At 45.5% G+C, this 17,511-nt stretch overlaps 2 protein-coding genes across 2 annotated transcripts; both read right to left on the bottom strand.

Moving 5' to 3' along the window:
• Positions 1-1,954: 1,954 nt before the first annotated feature.
• Positions 1,955-5,393, bottom strand: LOC101756067 (kxDL motif-containing protein 1). Its single transcript, XM_004982283.3, has 3 exons — positions 5,151-5,393; positions 2,433-2,585; positions 1,955-2,276 (listed from the first exon to the last, which is right to left on the bottom strand). The coding sequence occupies exons 1-3, from the start codon at positions 5,267-5,269 to the stop codon at positions 2,171-2,173; spliced, it is 378 nt and encodes a 125-aa protein (XP_004982340.1). The 5' UTR covers positions 5,270-5,393; the 3' UTR covers positions 1,955-2,170.
• Positions 5,394-8,031: 2,638 nt separating this feature from the next.
• LOC101755667 (homeobox-leucine zipper protein HOX32) lies at positions 8,032-13,717 on the bottom strand. The gene is made up of 18 exons (XM_004982282.2): positions 13,211-13,717; positions 12,140-12,299; positions 11,868-11,983; positions 11,687-11,777; positions 11,494-11,589; positions 11,300-11,413; positions 11,115-11,198; positions 10,756-10,911; positions 10,582-10,656; positions 10,370-10,476; positions 10,074-10,266; positions 9,774-9,962; positions 9,598-9,678; positions 9,378-9,512; positions 8,969-9,294; positions 8,719-8,824; positions 8,485-8,634; positions 8,032-8,393 (listed from the first exon to the last, which is right to left on the bottom strand). The coding sequence occupies exons 1-18, from the start codon at positions 13,453-13,455 to the stop codon at positions 8,247-8,249; spliced, it is 2,571 nt and encodes an 856-aa protein (XP_004982339.1). The 5' UTR covers positions 13,456-13,717; the 3' UTR covers positions 8,032-8,246.
• Positions 13,718-17,511: the final 3,794 nt, after the last annotated feature.

Genomic DNA, 17,511 nt, shown 5'->3' with positions numbered 1-17,511 from the left:
TGAACAGGTGGCGGATCAGAGGGTGAACAAGACCTCGCCGTCCTCGACGTGGAGACCAAGGAGCTGCGCAGGGTAATCAAGAAGAAGAACATTACGGCCTTCCCGTATGAAATTGATTTGGAGGCGCGATTGTCAGCCATGAAAACATTCTAGCTACTAGTACAAACTTAAAACTTTTTTATAAAAAATAAAAGAAACTTAAACTTACGCTAACTCTTTTTTTTTGCAATAATAATTAGGGACGGTTTGTGGATCGTTGCGTGGTGTTGGAGACCGTGCAACTTTTGCCTTACGAGAGGCATATTCCTTTTAATATAATCGGCAGCTCTCGCTTAATTTGTTTAAAAGAAATACTGCACAGGCATGATCTCAACCTTATTTCAAGAATTTATGTTTGATGATATAATATGCATGCAGACTGAGCATGAGGCATGGTTTGACTCCAATGAATGTTTTTTTAACAATTTTTTCAAGATCAAAATCGTGGGTCATTGTCCGACTATCTGTGTTCAAATGACAAACCGGAATGTTTTTTCAATATTATTAGGACAAACAACGTGGATTTAAGGATTGTGCTCAATAAGGATCAAGTCATAAGATTATATATTTTGAATTAAAATTAGATAGGACTAAGTTGGATTGTGAAAAAAAGCATGAGGGTCATGATCCATTACCACCCCTGTTTGTATGTATCATGTCCTCAGATTTGCAAAGTCCCGCCAGACCATGCCGCGACGCACACGCCGCATTAGGTTAGCAGCGGTGGCGGCGGCGTGCACGATCCCGTCTGACCTCCTCCAGTACTCGAGATCGTCGCGCGGTCGGACCCCGGCACCCCGCCACGGTCATGCGCTGCGCGGCATCCTGCAGGGACCTACGCCACGGCATCCTCTGGCCGGCCTTCACCCACCGAGTTGTCACAAGGTGGACGTCGAGATAGGGGCAAGGGACCGGCGGCGAAGGTGCCGGTAATTTGTTTGAAGTTTCTGAACCTAGTGATGACCTCGATCAAGGAGCACCAAAGGAGCAGGCTGAAGAGGAGGTGGACAACGTCGAGAAGGCCCGACGGATAGTGAAGCCCGACCCTAAATACGTCGGCCCAGAATGGCGGCCCAAATGACATAAGCCTGTAACGGCATCTGTGGACATCCTGCTCGGCTGTTTCCACCTCACTCTTCAGCTATAGAACCGAACAGGAGAGCCATCCAACTGTCAAAACCGGACAATTTGACTCTGATTTCAAGAGTGGTTTTGCATTTTATAGAAAATTAAAAAGTTCAAGTTTAATTAAAAAATTCATAACTAATTCATTTCAAATCAGGAAAATATCAAATTGGTGCTAAAATTTTTCTGAAAATGTAACCTATTTGTCATTGTTCTATTTGACATTATTTAAATCTTAATTGTTCATGTTCCTTATCTGTATTACAAGAAATAAAACACCAGGAATAATAACAAATATGATGTAAACAACTCGAAATACAGTACCAACAAATAGCCTATATTTTTAGAAAAATTTTGGTACCAACTTCATATTTTTTTTATTTGGAATGAATTAGTTATTATGAATTTTTTAGTTAAACTAAAACCTTTAAATTTCTAGAAAATGTAAAATTACTGTCAAAACCATCCAAAGGGCCAAATTTGCCCTGTTTTGACAGTTGGAGCCCACACTATCCGATTTTATAGTTGTGAGTTGAAAATCATACTTCTATTATAGTTGGAGAGTGAAAATATGACTTTTTCCTTTTTTTTATAACAAAACTAGAGAGAGGAGTTAAATTGGCGAGCATCCTCCGCAGTGTTCTCCTCAACTTCTGTCAATTAATAGACTTCATTTTATTAATAAGATTAGTGGTCAGTTTCAAGTACACATAAAATAAAGATTTGTGGACTGAACCTGGTTCCGCAATCAGATCTAAATAGATTTGCCAAGAATACTAGCAAAATTCAATAATTGCACCAACAGAAGATACTTATCTATTATAAACCCAGTTCTAATACAGAGTTACAACTGTATAAACAGAAGCACAAGTTCCTCAAAGATAGAATTTTCTGAAACAACATAAGATGAGGATATGTTGCTTCAGCCCTCGAGTATCTGAACTAAATCTATTAGCTACGCCTGTATATTTCATCACTAACATGCCCAATTTTGGCGTTAGACCACCTAATCCAGAGGACTTTCAAGGTCTGGTCTTTGGTCTATCGTCTTTGACATCGCACCATCAGGGAAAGCGTCCGGATAAGTGGCCGCTAGCCTTGCTTTCATTGCTCTAAAATAAGAATTGAAGAAGAATTCAGAAGCAGACACTGAAAACAAATTTGAGGATAAGAGAAACAGCAAGCACAAGAACACAATGCCACTAGGAAACTAATAGGGAGATGAAAAAGCAGTTGCTAATTTTGAAATCTAGTGTACGGGACGGTACCTCAGCTTTGTGAAAATATGCTCAAGATCAGCTTTCATGGACTTGAGAAGTCGAGTTTTACTAGCAAAATCGCTAGACACTTCTGCAAAGCATTGCTCGGAATACTCATTAAAATGTGTGAGAACTGCATTGCTATCTTGCAATCGCCCCAATCTGCATATGAAAGGAAAATAACTATTAACAATTTTACTGAAGAAATGAAAATGAAGATAACAATTTCTGCGACTTCCACAATTTATGTGAATTGCTTCAGAAACTAGTTTTGCCCATATGTCCAGCAACGTGATGCGTGCCATCCTATACGTGTCATTAGCTAACTTGCTCTCACTATAAGAATGAGTAACATTTTAACCAATGATGTCAACAAATGAATCCTTTCCAAGGCAACTTGCAATAATAAGAATCTTTGCAGAAAGGGTGTACACATGGAAGCTTTGCATTATAGCCTAACCAGGATGAACACTAACCAAATTTCAAATTTCTAATTGATTCATAGGGTGACAGATAATCAGGAGTGCATCCACCTTCTAAATTTATTGGGGGAGGCTAAATTAGAGCATAGGTCATGGAAAGCAAACTGCAAGACTTCAGAAGTCCATAAGGGACCATTTAGTTCCTTACAGAATATGCATTACAGAACAATCAAAGATTCATAGGGTGACAGATAATCAGGAGTGCATCCACCTTCTAAATTTATTGGGGGAGGCTAAATTAGAGCATAGGTCATGGAAAGCAAACTGCAAGACTTCAGAAGTCCATAAGGGACCATTTAGTTCCTTACAGAATATGCATTACAGAACAATCAAAGACTCAAAGTTGCAAGTTCTCTTGTGCTAAAACACCACTTCAAAACATATAAAAAAATGTAGATCAAATGATTATCTCTTACTTGTAATAGCAAAAATTTTCGTATGCATTCTACTTCTACTTCCAGAATTTTCTGAACAGATAATATTTCAGCTGCCTTTTCTGGCGATCTGATACCAAGCAATCCTTTCATAGAATGTACAAGTCTAGTTTGAAAATAAAAGTTCCAATCATACCTAAGGTTTGATGCTGATATACTAGTTCAAGACAAAGCATAGCAAGCATTGTAAGACCTGACATGAAAACAACTCCCTAAACTGCAAGGGTTTGGGATGGATGTCTCCTTGGTAGTACAGAGGTTTCAGTCAATGGAACCTACTTTTTCCCATTTACCTTACCAATTTTTTTCCTGGAGCAGGCCAGGAGCAGACAGGCAAGGAAGCAGGATACAAAGAGAAATGTGGTACAACAGGTAGGAGACAGTGAGCAGTGAAACTGCAGAAATAAAAACATGGCATAGTGGTGTAGCTGAGCAGCTTTCTGAGATTATTATATCTAACATAACAGTGGAGATGATGACGTGTTCATGTAAGACTGTATGTAACAATGCATGCTAAAATTAAAATCACCTAGATTTTAACAGCACACTACTTGAAGCAAGCATTTAGCGTTCCTTCTATAAGCTCTTGCCAATCATTAGTCATCACTAGCAAATACCCAATTGGGAGGTAGGATCATCTTACATCTAATAAACGTACTTGCAAGAGTGAAGGTCTGTTAACATACTTGACAACTTGCCAAATCTATGTAAGGATGTGAGGATTGGGATCCTAGGTAGGGTCTCTCTTTTTACAGGACCAGGTCATAGAATTCATGATTCTATCATACTTGAAAAATACGAGTCCCTTGCAAAAAATAAAATATGTAACTATTAAGTCTATAATGTAAATTTTGGGATACTCAGGTAAATTTAAATATCACATAATTCCTTCTTTATATCATTTAATCATTGGGAAGTCCATGTGTGAATTATAATACTAGTTAGGACATCTTGTAAATCGTAGAAACAAGGCAAACTAAAATAGTGCAGCCTTAATTAATTATAGATACTACAAAATTTTATATGTTGACAGAGTTTGGTGTTAGCATCACAAACCTAAATAGAATGCTACAAGATACTACATTCAAAGTTTGGTGTAAGCATGGATTGTAATGTCGATTCCACAGGGCCAAGCATGGATTGCTTGTGGAATCAGCATTACAATCCTGACAGCATTGCCATCTTACCACTTCAGTAACCTCCAAACCAATACAAGTAAAAAAATATTGCCAACACAATTACTTGTACATGTGTCACAATTTACCGCATTAGACCGTCAAATTTTCCTTTACATGACTAATAGTATGCATAACCAAAAATAACAACAGGCCTCTGTCAATGACAGAGAAGAGAGTCTGAATTCCCTTTGAATAAATGCAGCACTGAAAGACAGCTTAAGTACCACAATGAACACATGTTTAACTGTGAGGTCTAGTCTATACATGGATCCACACGCACTTTTAATGAAAATTATTTCCATTAACAACATCAGGCAAAGGAATGAGGGCCGCACATGTATGGGAGCAATGTTCTTAGGCTGATACCACCTGATAACCCTCATCAGGCAAGCAAGAAACAAATTACTCTAAGCTACAACCACTGATGCCTAACCCCGGAGCCGTCTGAACCTAATGAGGAAAAAAATACCAAACATCTCAATTGGTATACTGGCCGCTAGGCACAGAGACTGAAGGCCGAGGTAAGCCGAGGTATTAGAATTAACGTATCGGGACTACTGAACTGTCGGAGCTGAAACAAGAGGGCTCGACGGGATCGGCGGATGGGAGGAAGGGGAGTGGGCGGTGGCTCACATGAGGTGCTGCGTCTGCCTGATGGAGGCGACGTCGTCAGGGTCCACCAGCGACCTGAACCGCGCCGCCACCTCCTCCGCGGCCGCCGCTGGGGCGGGCGCCGGCGGCGACTTCTCCATCGCTTCACCGCCTCCGCCGTCCCTGCTCTCCTCACCGGTTGCGGATTCCCCTCCGGCGTGTGTGGGGATCGATCCCTCCCGATGCACGCGGAGCGGAGCGCTACCCTGAGCGCTGCGAGCGATTGGGCCAAAACAGATCAAAGGTTTTCATCTGGGATGGGGGAATGGGGGGAGGGACTGTCAGTTCGGCCCATTTGGTCACCAGCCATTGGGCTTGTAAAAGGGCCCATGTACTTCCTGCTCGAACTTGTGACCCAACAGCTGCCACGGAAAAAGAGGGGAATCTGCACCAGGAGGCCCAATTACCTTTTTTCTACTATAAATCAGGAACTGCAGGTCCTCTCTAAAAAGAAAAAAAAAAGGGAATTGCATCAGTGACAAGCAACTCTCTCGGAGAAAAGATGCAAAGGCAATACAAACGAGCAGCGTCATCACCAACACGTGGGCGTGCATTGTAGGAATAGAATATGTTACGACCAACAGAGGAATGGAACGAACCTCAGGGAATAGAGAGAGGGAGGGAGTAGTAAAACCGAAGCATATATCCTGAAGCTACATCAGCACCAATGGCCGATAGCGCCGTAGCGGAACATTGCAATAGATCGACTTAACTAGCGGGACTTTTCTTTTCTTTTCGCGAAGAACTAGCGGTTACTTGCAGACGCAAGCGGTCCAAACTACAAAGCCAAGAAACATGCGGTGGGATTAGCGGAGGCAGTAGTAGGAGTAGCTGCTAGCGGCGTGGCGTCCGGGCGAGTAGGCGACGCCGGCGTGGTCGTCGGCACGCACGCACCAGGGATAGGTCCAAGCCGCATGTTCACGGGCCCTGGCCGCGCTCCGGTCACATCACATCAGAGGTCAAACGGACAAACTGTAAAGCCTTGAAGCTAGCACGTAGAGGCAGCAGGCATCCTCTGCGCGGCATCGCCACAGCAAGCGCGATGCAGGAGCACGGCCGTAGTACGCGCTGGCGCAGCAGAGGCACGCACGGCGCATACAGCCAAATGCATGCGCCACTGCCACCATCGATGCCCGCCGCCTGCGCCGTGCTGCGAGCGCGAGCTAACCCTATCCGGCTATCCCCGTCTCCTCGTCCGCGGGCTCGGGCTGCCTGCGTCGGCGTCTCAGCTTCGTCGACTCGATCCACGTCTGCTCGCCCCCGCCCCCCTGCACGTCGCCATGGACCACCTACCGCAGCCCTCGCCAGCGCCCAGCCCAAACGACGACACGGTGGCTGGGGATGTGTTTGTTGGAGCAGTACCGGTGAGAAATTGTGACCGACGGGCGACGGGGATGGCTGTTGGGGTGGGGGTCATTGTGCGTGTGCGTCCGAGGAGCATCCCCGCCGTGCCCGTCCCCGTCCGTCCAACAAACACGGCGGACTCCCAGGTCAGGGGCTCCCTCGTCAGCCGCGTGCACGCCGAACCCGCCGCGTGATGAACCCTATCATCAACCGCGCCGCGCTCCGCACGCTGAGCCGTCAGCCAGAGCCTAGAGGGGTGTGGGCGCCACGCCGTTAGCCGCGTGTCGCGTCCGCTGCCAACCGCCGGCGCGGCGCCCGGTTTTATTCCCGACCCGACCGGCGGATCTCGGCGCCGGCCCTTCCCCCTCGTCACGTCATGTCACGGCACGGCGAGGCAAGCAACCTGCCAAAGTACAGCGCGAGCAGTAAAAATGAGAGAGAGGAGGGAGGAGGCAGCGAGCTAGTGTACTATAGTAGGAGTACTGTACCAACGGGGAGTGAATGGCTGAATGCGATGGAGCAGTGAAAGCTGGGGCTGGGCAGGCACGGCAGGCCGCAGACAAAACGGAGGGAGCGGTAAAAAGCAGCGAGGTCTACTGGCATCGACAAGACGAGGGCTGTCGTCCGTCCGCGTCCGGTGTCTGCGCTCCTCCGCTGCCGCGCAGCCCGCGCTGACGACGCCTCGCGCGCCACGCCGAGGCCGGCCCTGCCACCGCTGCGGCTGCCGCGTACAAACCGGACAGCCGCGCAGCTACGCCTACGCGCGGGTCGGCCCGGCGCGTGCTATATCGCTCTGACCGCTGGTCCCAGACAAAACCGCAGCTCCGATCTCCTCTTCTGCATCGTGCACGGAATCACGGATCTTGTGCATGGTGCACGGAATAACACGGATCAACCGCAGCGGGTCTACGTGTAAGGAACCCCAAATCCATCAAATTTTGATCTCAAGTTCTCCTCACCTCCAGTGTGCTGATTCCTTGTCGTCTCCGGCCATGGATCTGAACCATCTTCTTGTTTTCAAAAATCAATCAGTTGATTGCCACTTCAACCAGTAACACGTTCCCCTCACACGGGGACACGTATCACGTCGCGTCACTGCAATCATCCACCGGCCCACGCACACTCCTGACAGCGCCGCGGATGCGAGAATCCTCTGCCGAAACGCGGCGGGTTCGGCGGACACGCCCCACGCCACCCGGCGGCGACCGGGTCCGCCGGGGTTAGGTTAGGCGGCCCGTCACCATCCTCAGGTGCCCTCGGCCGTAGCTTTCCCCACCTCTCGCTCCTTCCAGTCTATCGCCAGCTTACCGTGGTGGCCTACCGGAAGACCGCACGTCTGACCTAACCAGATGAGCTCGGCTGCGACTCGCAACCACCACCACAAGCCACCGCCGTGGCTGCATGGTCGGCGTCCGAGGTCGGCAAACAGCCACATCAGGCATCACACTTGGCATCTCCACGTTTCAGGTGCCCCAGGACGCCCAAATCAAACAGTGAATTCAGCAACAGAGACTCTCACTAAGCCACCCAATTTGGCAATTCCAGGAGATGAAGCAAACCACGGTCCATCATAGATAGCAAGCACAGACGAACAACTACAAACTTTTCGTTCCACAGGATGAACTGGGGAGGTGCGTATCATAGGTTGACAAAAGCGACAGTACATGGATACAGACGAGTTCTTAAGAAATGGCAGTTGCGGATACCAGGGGACTGACTCTACTAGGGTTTTTCTCACACGAAGGACCAGTTCACGAACATGAAGGCAAGGCAGTGCGGGGTGTCGTCGTCGCTCAGGACCTTCCACGCCACCGCCTGCTCGTACGACACGGGCCGCCCCATGCTCGACACGCAGACTCCGCCAGGGAGGTATGCGAAGCCCTACAGAGGACACAGATTGATGTTTCGCATTAGAATCATTGACGGTTGAGTAAATTGGACACCCTCTTAAACAACAGCTGTTTTTACATACCTGCTGCATAATCTTGGGGTACTCGGTGCAAAGTGCCTTCCGGCCATCATCATCGAGGATCTTCTCCAGTGAGATGTCCTGGAGAGCAATCAGGGTCGTCTCCAGCATGTCGAGGCCAGCTTGGTTGGCGAAGGTGAACACAGGAGCAGCCTGAATTCATAGTTTCACAAAACTATCATCAGCCAGACAGCATGGTAGATTGAATGGAAAACATGAGCAGGAACAGAGACTCACCTTCAGGGAACAGCACATGATAGAGTCGGAGTGTTGCCAGAGCGCTTTCAAGGAAGCATCTGTGCACTGGGTGTCAGCGCGAAGTAGTTCAGCTCCAGTGTGAAACCTGAAAGTTTTAACGTGGGCCAGAGATTACTACATTGCACAATTGAACGGAGTAACATGATTCAGACTGAATAAATGTATCATCAATTGCACCTATCTAGATGTTCTGAAAATATCCAACCCAATTCAGGAAAGGATGTTTCACCTGTAGCTCCTGCCGATCCACCTTGCAAGTGTGTGCGCCTCAGGAGATCCAGGAGTTTGCTTCATTTCGAGCTGCCCACCAAGACGGGAGGGAGCTATGGCCATGGCCACCCTCTGCACTGATGCCACCACAGTCCTGACATATTGCCTAGCCATTGCCGCAACGCTTTCTCGAAGGTGGTTCTCATATGAGAACTGGAAAGCAATGGTCAGGACTGATCTTGTGTTGCAGGTGCTGGAGGCATCACTGGAAGCACGAGTAGTCCCACCGGATCCAACCTCAAGAGTAGATGCTAGGTCAAGTGTGCGTGTGCCTGACGGTGGATCCTGCAGTTCATTGGTACCCATCCATAGTTAGTATAGACCATCACAAAGACAAATGCTACAAGTAAGAAACCTATTCTACTAACCGTCTTAGCATCCAGTGGTATGACACGGAAGCCTGAGGGTAGAAGTGGTGCGTCATCAGCAAAAGATTCATCAATGGGTGCAAAGACAAGCTGTGCACATGCACCAGCTGCATTTTCATCAACGCCGCTGCACAACTGCCAAAGAACATACAATCCTGTGAGGCCAGTGCAACAGCACAACTGGAACTAATGCAAAGGCTAATGTTGTCTGAACATATACCTGCAGAAGATACATGTCTCTTGATAGAACAACTTCATCATGGCATAGGCTGTGTCCCTCAAGCCTAATGACCTCCAGGAACTGCGGTTTTAAAAGTCAGTTTGATGAGCAAACATCAGTATGAAAAAAATACTAGTACGTGTAAGTACCACAAAAGGATATTAACTATAAATTACCTCTTCATGTTCTAAGGTGTGTGCAAGTGGCAGTATAACCTGGCTGCCCATAAAACCGCTAGCTCGGAGACCAGGAACTGCATATGGACTAGCCCGCAGAGCAGCAGCAGAATAAGCATCAACACCAGGATCAGCCCATTCAGAGCGATGCTCCCTCAGAAATCGCACTAGTAGAGCAGGTGGCACGTTCTACATTATGAGAAAAAGTTGATAACACCTTAGTTAAAATCAGGTTATTATAATATTAACATATAGGTAGCAAACACTAGACGGATAAGACTAGAGTACAATTGTACAAACCTGTAGCAGCATTGACGCCTTTGCGCATAAGATGCCACCTCCAATTGCCGAGAACAGCTGGGAGGAGTTGACATGAGATCCAACAAGTTTGTTTGGAGAGGAGTTGATAGCAATGGTAACATCCTCAGCACCATCACTGCTCATCAGTGACCAACCATCATCTGGAAACCCATTGACAGCATCATTGAATCCCCTGTAAATTACATTAAAGATGTTAGACATGGCAAGTGTATTGATCCCTTAATAAATTACAATGGCATGGGTGGTAAACGAGAACATAGAACACTGCTACAAACCTGCTGAGCCTCTGACTGAATGTTCTCAAAACTGCTGGCTGGCGGCCACCTCCATAGGGCATTTCCCCACTTGATTCATGTGCAATTTGCCTAATGTGACGTAGTGCCTGTACAATATATAAGAAATTGTGACTCAATGATTCATAAATTAGTGGCAAAATAATAGTTAATGCCAATCAAATCTTGAGGAAAAGCACAATAGCAAAACATACAGCAATTGTCGTCTTCTGAGCGAGAATCTTTGGAGATTCATAAAGTGGTCGAAGGACCTCAGGCACACTCCAAGCCTACAAGAACACAAGATAAGAAGCATGCACAGAAGTACTCAAGCCTGGAGATATGATTGAAGTCCCCAAATTGGATGGGGAAATATCAATGCTACTTACGTCTAAATCAACGTGATCCACAATGTGAATCATGGAGCCACCTCCCTCACATGGTCGAATTAGATAGCCACTAGGAAGCACCTCGGCTCTTACAAAATTCGGAGTATTGGGTCCTGATGGGCCTCCAGTCGATTGTGTCAATGACCTCTCACAGATCTACAGAACAAGACAACAGACAACAGTTACCAACTGTGAGCATAAACAATAACCCAAGAAGGCAATCAAACAGCATTTAACATAAGTATACAGAATTGCAACACAGCTGTTTGATCTAAAGTTCTAAACAGAACTAGCAAACACTAATTGATGGGACCAACAAAGATGACAACATCATAGCAAGCAAAGGAAAGAAGGGTTACCACAAGACTGCCATCTTCAAGACCACTAGTGTAACGGAGAGTCCAAAAGTCGCGTGGTGCCGCCAAAGTTGTCGGTGCATAAGTCTAAATAAAAGGATGGAAGCAACAATCATGTTACAGTCAACACAAAGGACAATGATTTAAGTGAATATCAAATGTACTAGAACTTGCATGATCATGCACACCTGCATGTAGATAAGCTCGATAGTTCCACCATTACCCGTAGGGATAACATGGAGGATATCCACACACCGGCAGTCGCGGTACCAAGAGGGGCGATCCTTAAGGATCTCTGCGACCTATGGAATAGTCTATTAGGACATGTCTGCTGAATGGAAACATAAAGCTATGTGATGATGAAGCGTGAACAAAAACACACCTTTGTGGGCTCAAGGCTCACTAGGCCGCAAGCTCGGGCTGCTACGCCACTACAATTGTGCGAAACAGCGATGATTCCAATGGAATCCGGACCAGGCTGTAAAGGAATTCATGCTTTAAGTAATTAGCCAAAACAGTATTCAAATAGCAACACATGGCACAATTCATTCTTTTTGTCCCAACAAGTTCATTACCTTCATCCCAACCATTTGCACCCAATCGACAGCAGTTCCCGTCGCCTTCGACAGGAACTCTGCCAAGGTCTCCTCAGCAATAGCGAGTAGACTGCCACATACAAAAGGACTCCATCAGATTTACAAGTCGTGCAAAAACAGAACAGAAATGGTCTTAAAAAATGTTAGGCACTGAAATTACCCAGCTGGGTTATTTGCATCCCTTTGAGGACGCGGAGCTGCTGCGTTTTGCTGTTGGTGGTGCTGACCACTTGTGACCACAGACTCACAGCTCGTGTCTGTAGTCGCAACAGAAGGCTAAAAGCATAATAACACACAGCATTAGAAAGCAGAAGCAGTTGATGAGGAGCTGAAATTATTTTAACATTAACTTTTGTTCCGATAAGAATATTCAGCTAAATAATCTACAAATATACAAGATGTGATGGGATCAGCAAAGGAGATGAATCTCACATTATGGAGCTGCTGCCGCATGTACCCATTCTCGTAAACGAGACGGGACACCTGCTTCTGCAGCCTGTCATTCTCCTCCATCAACAGCTTGTTCATCGCAGTCAGCTTTCGGTTCACAGTCTGCAGGCGCGAGGCCTCCTTCCGCTGCTTCTCGCGGCATCTACCAATTGCAAGAACCATCAGAATGGCAGTCACATCACACAGGAGTTACAAATGTCACTTGCATATGAAGAAACCGTGCCAACAATTGTTAATTCGCATTCCAACGCCATTGCTCATCCTACACATCACATTCCACCTACACATGCGTATGGCAGGAAAGCAAGACACTAACTCAGGGAAGTTAATTGGTCGCCCAACTGAAAATGATGTATCCCTACAACCCTTTAAATCTGCTCTTAAAGTGAACATTGTGAGAAGCACGGGATATGTGATTGGATCCATTTATTTATTAAAATATTTAATACGATGGCAACATATTAAGGCCAACAACTTTTTCTTACAAATGCTCACGAAATGTTGCTACTTGTAGATAGAGAAACCAATATACGCGACCAGCAGAAGACGCATCGACTACGCCTAACCGTAATACAATACAAACGGCAAAAATCTCAAAAAGATCACTTGCTATCCTACAGCGGAACTTGATAGTCAATATCAAGTTCCAGCTGGAAACTTGAGCAAATATGGGCCACAGTAGCTCAGAACTCCAACAAAATCATGTCCTAGAAGCTCATGACTCAAACCCAAAACAGACCAAGGTAGGCTCATGTGTGCCAGCCGCCAGCCCAATGCAAGAGACAGAATGGATGAAATCCTTGAAAAACAAATCAGAACTTAGTGCCAGAACCAATTTTCCCCACTCTGAACTTTGTACCCGAGACGACTTCGATGGCCTACAGTAAACGAACATCATGAAAATACGCGAAAGTTCGCTCTCTGAAGAGACTCAAAACGGGGGGCAAATTTTAGCAGCAAGAACGCATAATTCCTCAAAAGGAGAAAAAAAAACCCGCAGGCAGGAGCACAGATGAGGGATGGAGAGAGGCGTGGGGGGCTCCGGCGACGCACCTGCGGTTCTGGAACCAGACCTTGATCTGCTTGGGCTCGATGTTGCTGAGTATGGGGCACTCCCTGATGAGCTGCTGCCGGCGCAGCGAGCTGGGCTTGGGGCACTCGCTGTAGACCCGCTCGAGCGCCTCGACCTGCTCGGGGGTGTAGCGCACGTACTTGCCCGTGTCCACCTGCGGCGCCCCACCGCCGCCAGGCGAGGAGCGATCCTTGCCGCCCCCGCCCACCACCATCGCCGCCGCCATCTACCACCGCCCAAGGAGGAGGAGGGGGAGGGGAAGGATGGGTTTTCGTCGCAGGGAGAGGGAGGAGGAGACGGAGAGCCACGGCCACGGGCGGCGCCAAGTCATGGCCTCGGAGCGGGAGCGCAGCCGCCCGACGCCATGGTGGTAGGAGAGGCGGTGGTGGTGGGGAGCTGTTGCTTGCCGAGCCGCGGTGGAGGGGAGGGGGCGGAGCGCGAGGGGAAAGGGAAAGGTAGCGGCGAGGCGGAGATGGGGAGAGAAGGGGGTGAGACGAGTGGGGTTTAATAGTAGCGGCAAATGCTCAGCTCATGAAGTCTGGTCTGGTGTTGTGTGAATCGAGTGGGTCTTGGGGGCGAGAAAGATAGATACGGAGGGGGTTTTTCGAATAATGTACCCGTATTTCCCTTTTTGTCTTTCCTTTTGTTTCTATAAAAATCATCTATTTTCCCAATTGTACAACTACTAGGTGAAGTAGCGCTCGGATTTCTTTTGGTTTTGGTAAAACCTCATTCTTCTAACAAAAATGAAAAGCCTCCCAGCACATGGAGATTTGGTAGAATGGAGCTTAGGGTTCACTAAGCCAACAATGGGGTGCGGCTACAGCATATATAGATAGGGTAAACTTGAAAATACGATTTTAAAAAATGAAGTTTTGTCGTTCTAAATATTTAGGTCATTTTCACCAAACTTCAAGCTCATATAGAGATTTGTTAGAATGGAGTTTAGCGTTCACAGAGGCAACAATGGGGTACGGCAACAACATGAAAATGGATGGATAGGGTGACAAAAATTCAAAATACGTTTTTAAGTGAAATTTTATCATTTTAATTATTTAGATCATTTTCACCGAACATGCATCTATAGGGACATGTTGTAGCAAGATTTATTATTAGGACAGATGACGTGATAGACGGCTGATGACGCTAATAGAGGGGCTAGTAGCCATATCGTAGGAAAAAATTCTTCTCGATCAAAATAGGTTCCTTGGACCTTATGATTATGGTAGCTCGAGATCAAGCAATGAGAAGGAAAAGAGAGGTGTCTAGGAAGAACAATACAACGTTCAAGAAGAAAAAATGACCAACAAAGACACCGAGCGCATGAAGAAAATGAAACTATTTGTAGACCATTTTCAGGGTAACATTTGACAGATAGGACCTTATACATTGCAAGTATAGGCGTATTTTTATTTGCCTCGATTAAGGCTCTTATTTTACGATGAAATATGGTGCAACAGATTTTGGCGAAACTTCTGCATCCGTGATAGAGATAGATTGAACATCCTTGGCAGCTGGCAGGAAAAGGTTGGTTCCGAAAACAAACTTTGAGCTACATGCGACATGGAGTATACCACTCTTTGAACTAGAGTAGGAAACATTTACTCAAAATCCGTGCAAATTTACCGGGTAAAAATTTGAACATCGCGGACCCACGCTCAGCCCTCCAAGTCAGACCCGTGTGTGTTCTTGCGAAATTCGACGGACAAATATTCTCTCCTTTGGAGGATTCCATTTTATTTTCGGACTTGGGAGGTGTGTCGCCGTTGGTGGCGCTATGCTTTTGATGGCAGGCACATGCCCGTGGCAGAAGGGCAGGAGCATGCCCGCTCGCTCATGGCGCGGGTAAATATGGTGGCCAGGGCGCAGAACAGGGACCCCACGGTTGCCGGCCTTTTGGGAGGTGAACCGTGAACGGCAACACACGCACACGATTTGCCTATAAGCGCATGCCAACCGTCAACCGATAAATTCCGGTGGCTATAACAAGGACCATGCTTTTTTAGTCCATTCCAAATTCCAAATTGCACTCGTTTTACCTTTTCTATATAGGTATATGATTTTTAAATCTATAGATTAGGTTCATATATATATCAAAATTTATCTATATTCTACATGTTCACTTTTAAAATGCACAAGACAGTAATTGAGCAAGTATGTAAACTGCGTAAGCATTGTATTTGGCGACGTGCAGATATTAATGCAAAGTCTCCACCTAAAGCAGCATGGGAAATGGTATGTTTACCAAAATCTGAAGGTGGCTTAGGTGTTTTGCAGTTATAGTCACAAAATGAGGCATTATTGCTGAAAAACCTTCATAAATTTTTCAACAGAGCCGACATACCTTGGGTGCATTTGATCTGGGAAAAATATTACAGAAATGGCAAATTTCCAAATGAAACTATGAAAGGATCCTTCTGGTGGAGGGACAATTTAAAACTCCTGACTAATTTTAAAGATATGGCCTCTGTTATTGTAAAGGATGGATTATCATGTCGCTTATGGATAGACCAATGGGGTGGGATGGTCCCTTATCAAGTTTTCTCTAAGCTCTTTTCTTTTGCTAAAAATCAAAGAATAAATATTTAGAATGCTGGAGCTGCAACTGAGATTATCAGCTGTTTCATTTGCCACTATCTGCACAATCTTTTGATCAGTTATAACAGTTAGCCCTATGTCTAGAAAATATGCCACAGGAGACTGAACAGGATCAATGGTCATATATTTGGGGATCTTTCTTTTACTCATCTCATGAAGCATACAAACATTTGATTGGACACAGGGAAGTTCACCCAACATTTAAATGGTTATGGAAAACATCTTGTCAAAATAAACACAAAGTCTTTCTTTGATTGTTGCTTAAGGAAAGACTAAGTATAAGAAACATACTAAGAAGAAGGAGTATGGAGTTACAATCCTATAATTGTGTTTTGTGCTCCTTTGTCTTGTGAGGAAACTCTTGTTCATATCTTCGTGCATTGTGAATTTGCTCAGTCTTGTTGGATGCTCCTAAATGTGTCAATTGACACTGATCAAGATCCATTTGATGTGCTCTCAAGTCTGCGGCTGCAACTGCAACAATCTTTCTTCATGGATATCATCATACTCATAAGTTGGAGCATATGGATGTCTTGTAATGATATGATTTTCAAAGGAATTGCTCCTGAAGTTAGTCTTTGCTGGAGGAGATTTAAGAAGGAATTTGCTCCGGTTATCCTTCGAGCAAAATCAAGAACCAAAATGCCAATGCAACTATGGCTTGTACTTTTGCTTATATTTTTTGTATCTTTTTTTCTTGAATACTCTTTTGTTCTCACTTGTGTTTAATTAATACATATAATCAGGGACTTACTCCTCTAGTTTCATAGAAAAAGTTATCTATCTAGAAAAGTTAAAACAACCTCAATTTGGAACGGATGGAGTATTTTTTAGCTCAGACACGTGGCTAGTGATGTCTGCCTCACGGCATCAACTAAATATTGAAAACCCAACGAGAGTTTCATTTTTCATTAAGTAGAATGTTATATCAACATTTTGATGTAGCAAAGAATTAATAAAGAGAGATAGAAGGGTTTTATCTAGATAAATTATTCCGTGCACAACATAGATCTTAATGTATTGTCAACAAAACAATAAAAATGAGGCAGTGCATTGTATGCTTATATATGTGGCGATCTTGAAAACACTGATATGAAACCCTCGGGAATAGTCTAGGAAAAAAGAAAGGCACAGGACGCACTCGTTGTCTGCAAATTAAGCACAGGAGTTTTTCTTAAGAAAGTTTCTTTTAAGAAAGTAAGCACAGGAGTTTAGTTGCTCTTGATACCCTTTTAATTGACACCGTGAGGGGAGATCTGCCCTAGCTCTCAAACTGATCTGCATAGCCCGTGACCGTGACAGCCTGACTGACAGGCTCTCCGTAAGAACCGGTAAATAAAGCGAAACGAAAGCACGGCCAACACAACACGCACAGAACTGCAAACAGTGATCGGAGCACGAGAACAAGCAGGGCTTTAGACTGTGTACAAACTGTTCGTATGCACTGTTGTACTGGCCCGATTCCCGTGTGTAACTGTATTCGATGCCCTCGGCTATATGCAGAGCTGCATGAGTGTAGGCCGGCCCCAGATCACCTGAGGCGATAGCAATGTTTCGTTGAAGCTTGAGCAATTCTTTTATAAAAAAAGAAAATCTTTGAGAGCGAGAAGGCTGAACATATCAGGAGCAATGAAGTAATGGTAATGTAGTTCGACATTGTTGAGTTTGGTGGGATAAATTCGTC

The sequence above is a fragment of the Setaria italica genome, chromosome IX (assembly GCF_000263155.2).
Source record: "Setaria italica strain Yugu1 chromosome IX, Setaria_italica_v2.0, whole genome shotgun sequence".
NCBI classification, from domain to species: domain Eukaryota; kingdom Viridiplantae; phylum Streptophyta; class Magnoliopsida; order Poales; family Poaceae; genus Setaria; species Setaria italica.
The sequence above is the reverse complement of the archived record's forward strand: the minus strand, read 5'-3'. Positions and strand labels throughout refer to the sequence as shown.

Excerpts from the sequence above, each read along its gene's own strand:
- LOC101755667 (XM_004982282.2), bottom strand. The coding sequence starts at position 13,455 with ATGGCGGCGGCGATGGTGGTGGGCGGGGGCGGCAAGGATCGCTCCTCG. Across the intron at positions 10,912-11,114 it reads TTGAAGATGGCAGTCTTGTG|ATCTGTGAGAGGTCATTGAC; the intron begins GTAACCCTTCTT and ends CTTGTTCTGTAG. Across the intron at positions 10,267-10,369 it reads TTCAGTCAGAGGCTCAGCAG|GGGATTCAATGATGCTGTCA; the intron begins GTTTGTAGCAGT and ends TGTAATTTACAG.
- LOC101756067 (XM_004982283.3), bottom strand. The coding sequence starts at position 5,269 with ATGGAGAAGTCGCCGCCGGCGCCCGCCCCAGCGGCGGCCGCGGAGGAG. Across the intron at positions 2,586-5,150 it reads AGGCAGACGCAGCACCTCAT|ATTGGGGCGATTGCAAGATA; the intron begins GTGAGCCACCGC and ends TTTCATATGCAG. Across the intron at positions 2,277-2,432 it reads CATATTTTCACAAAGCTGAG|AGCAATGAAAGCAAGGCTAG; the intron begins GTACCGTCCCGT and ends TTCTTATTTTAG.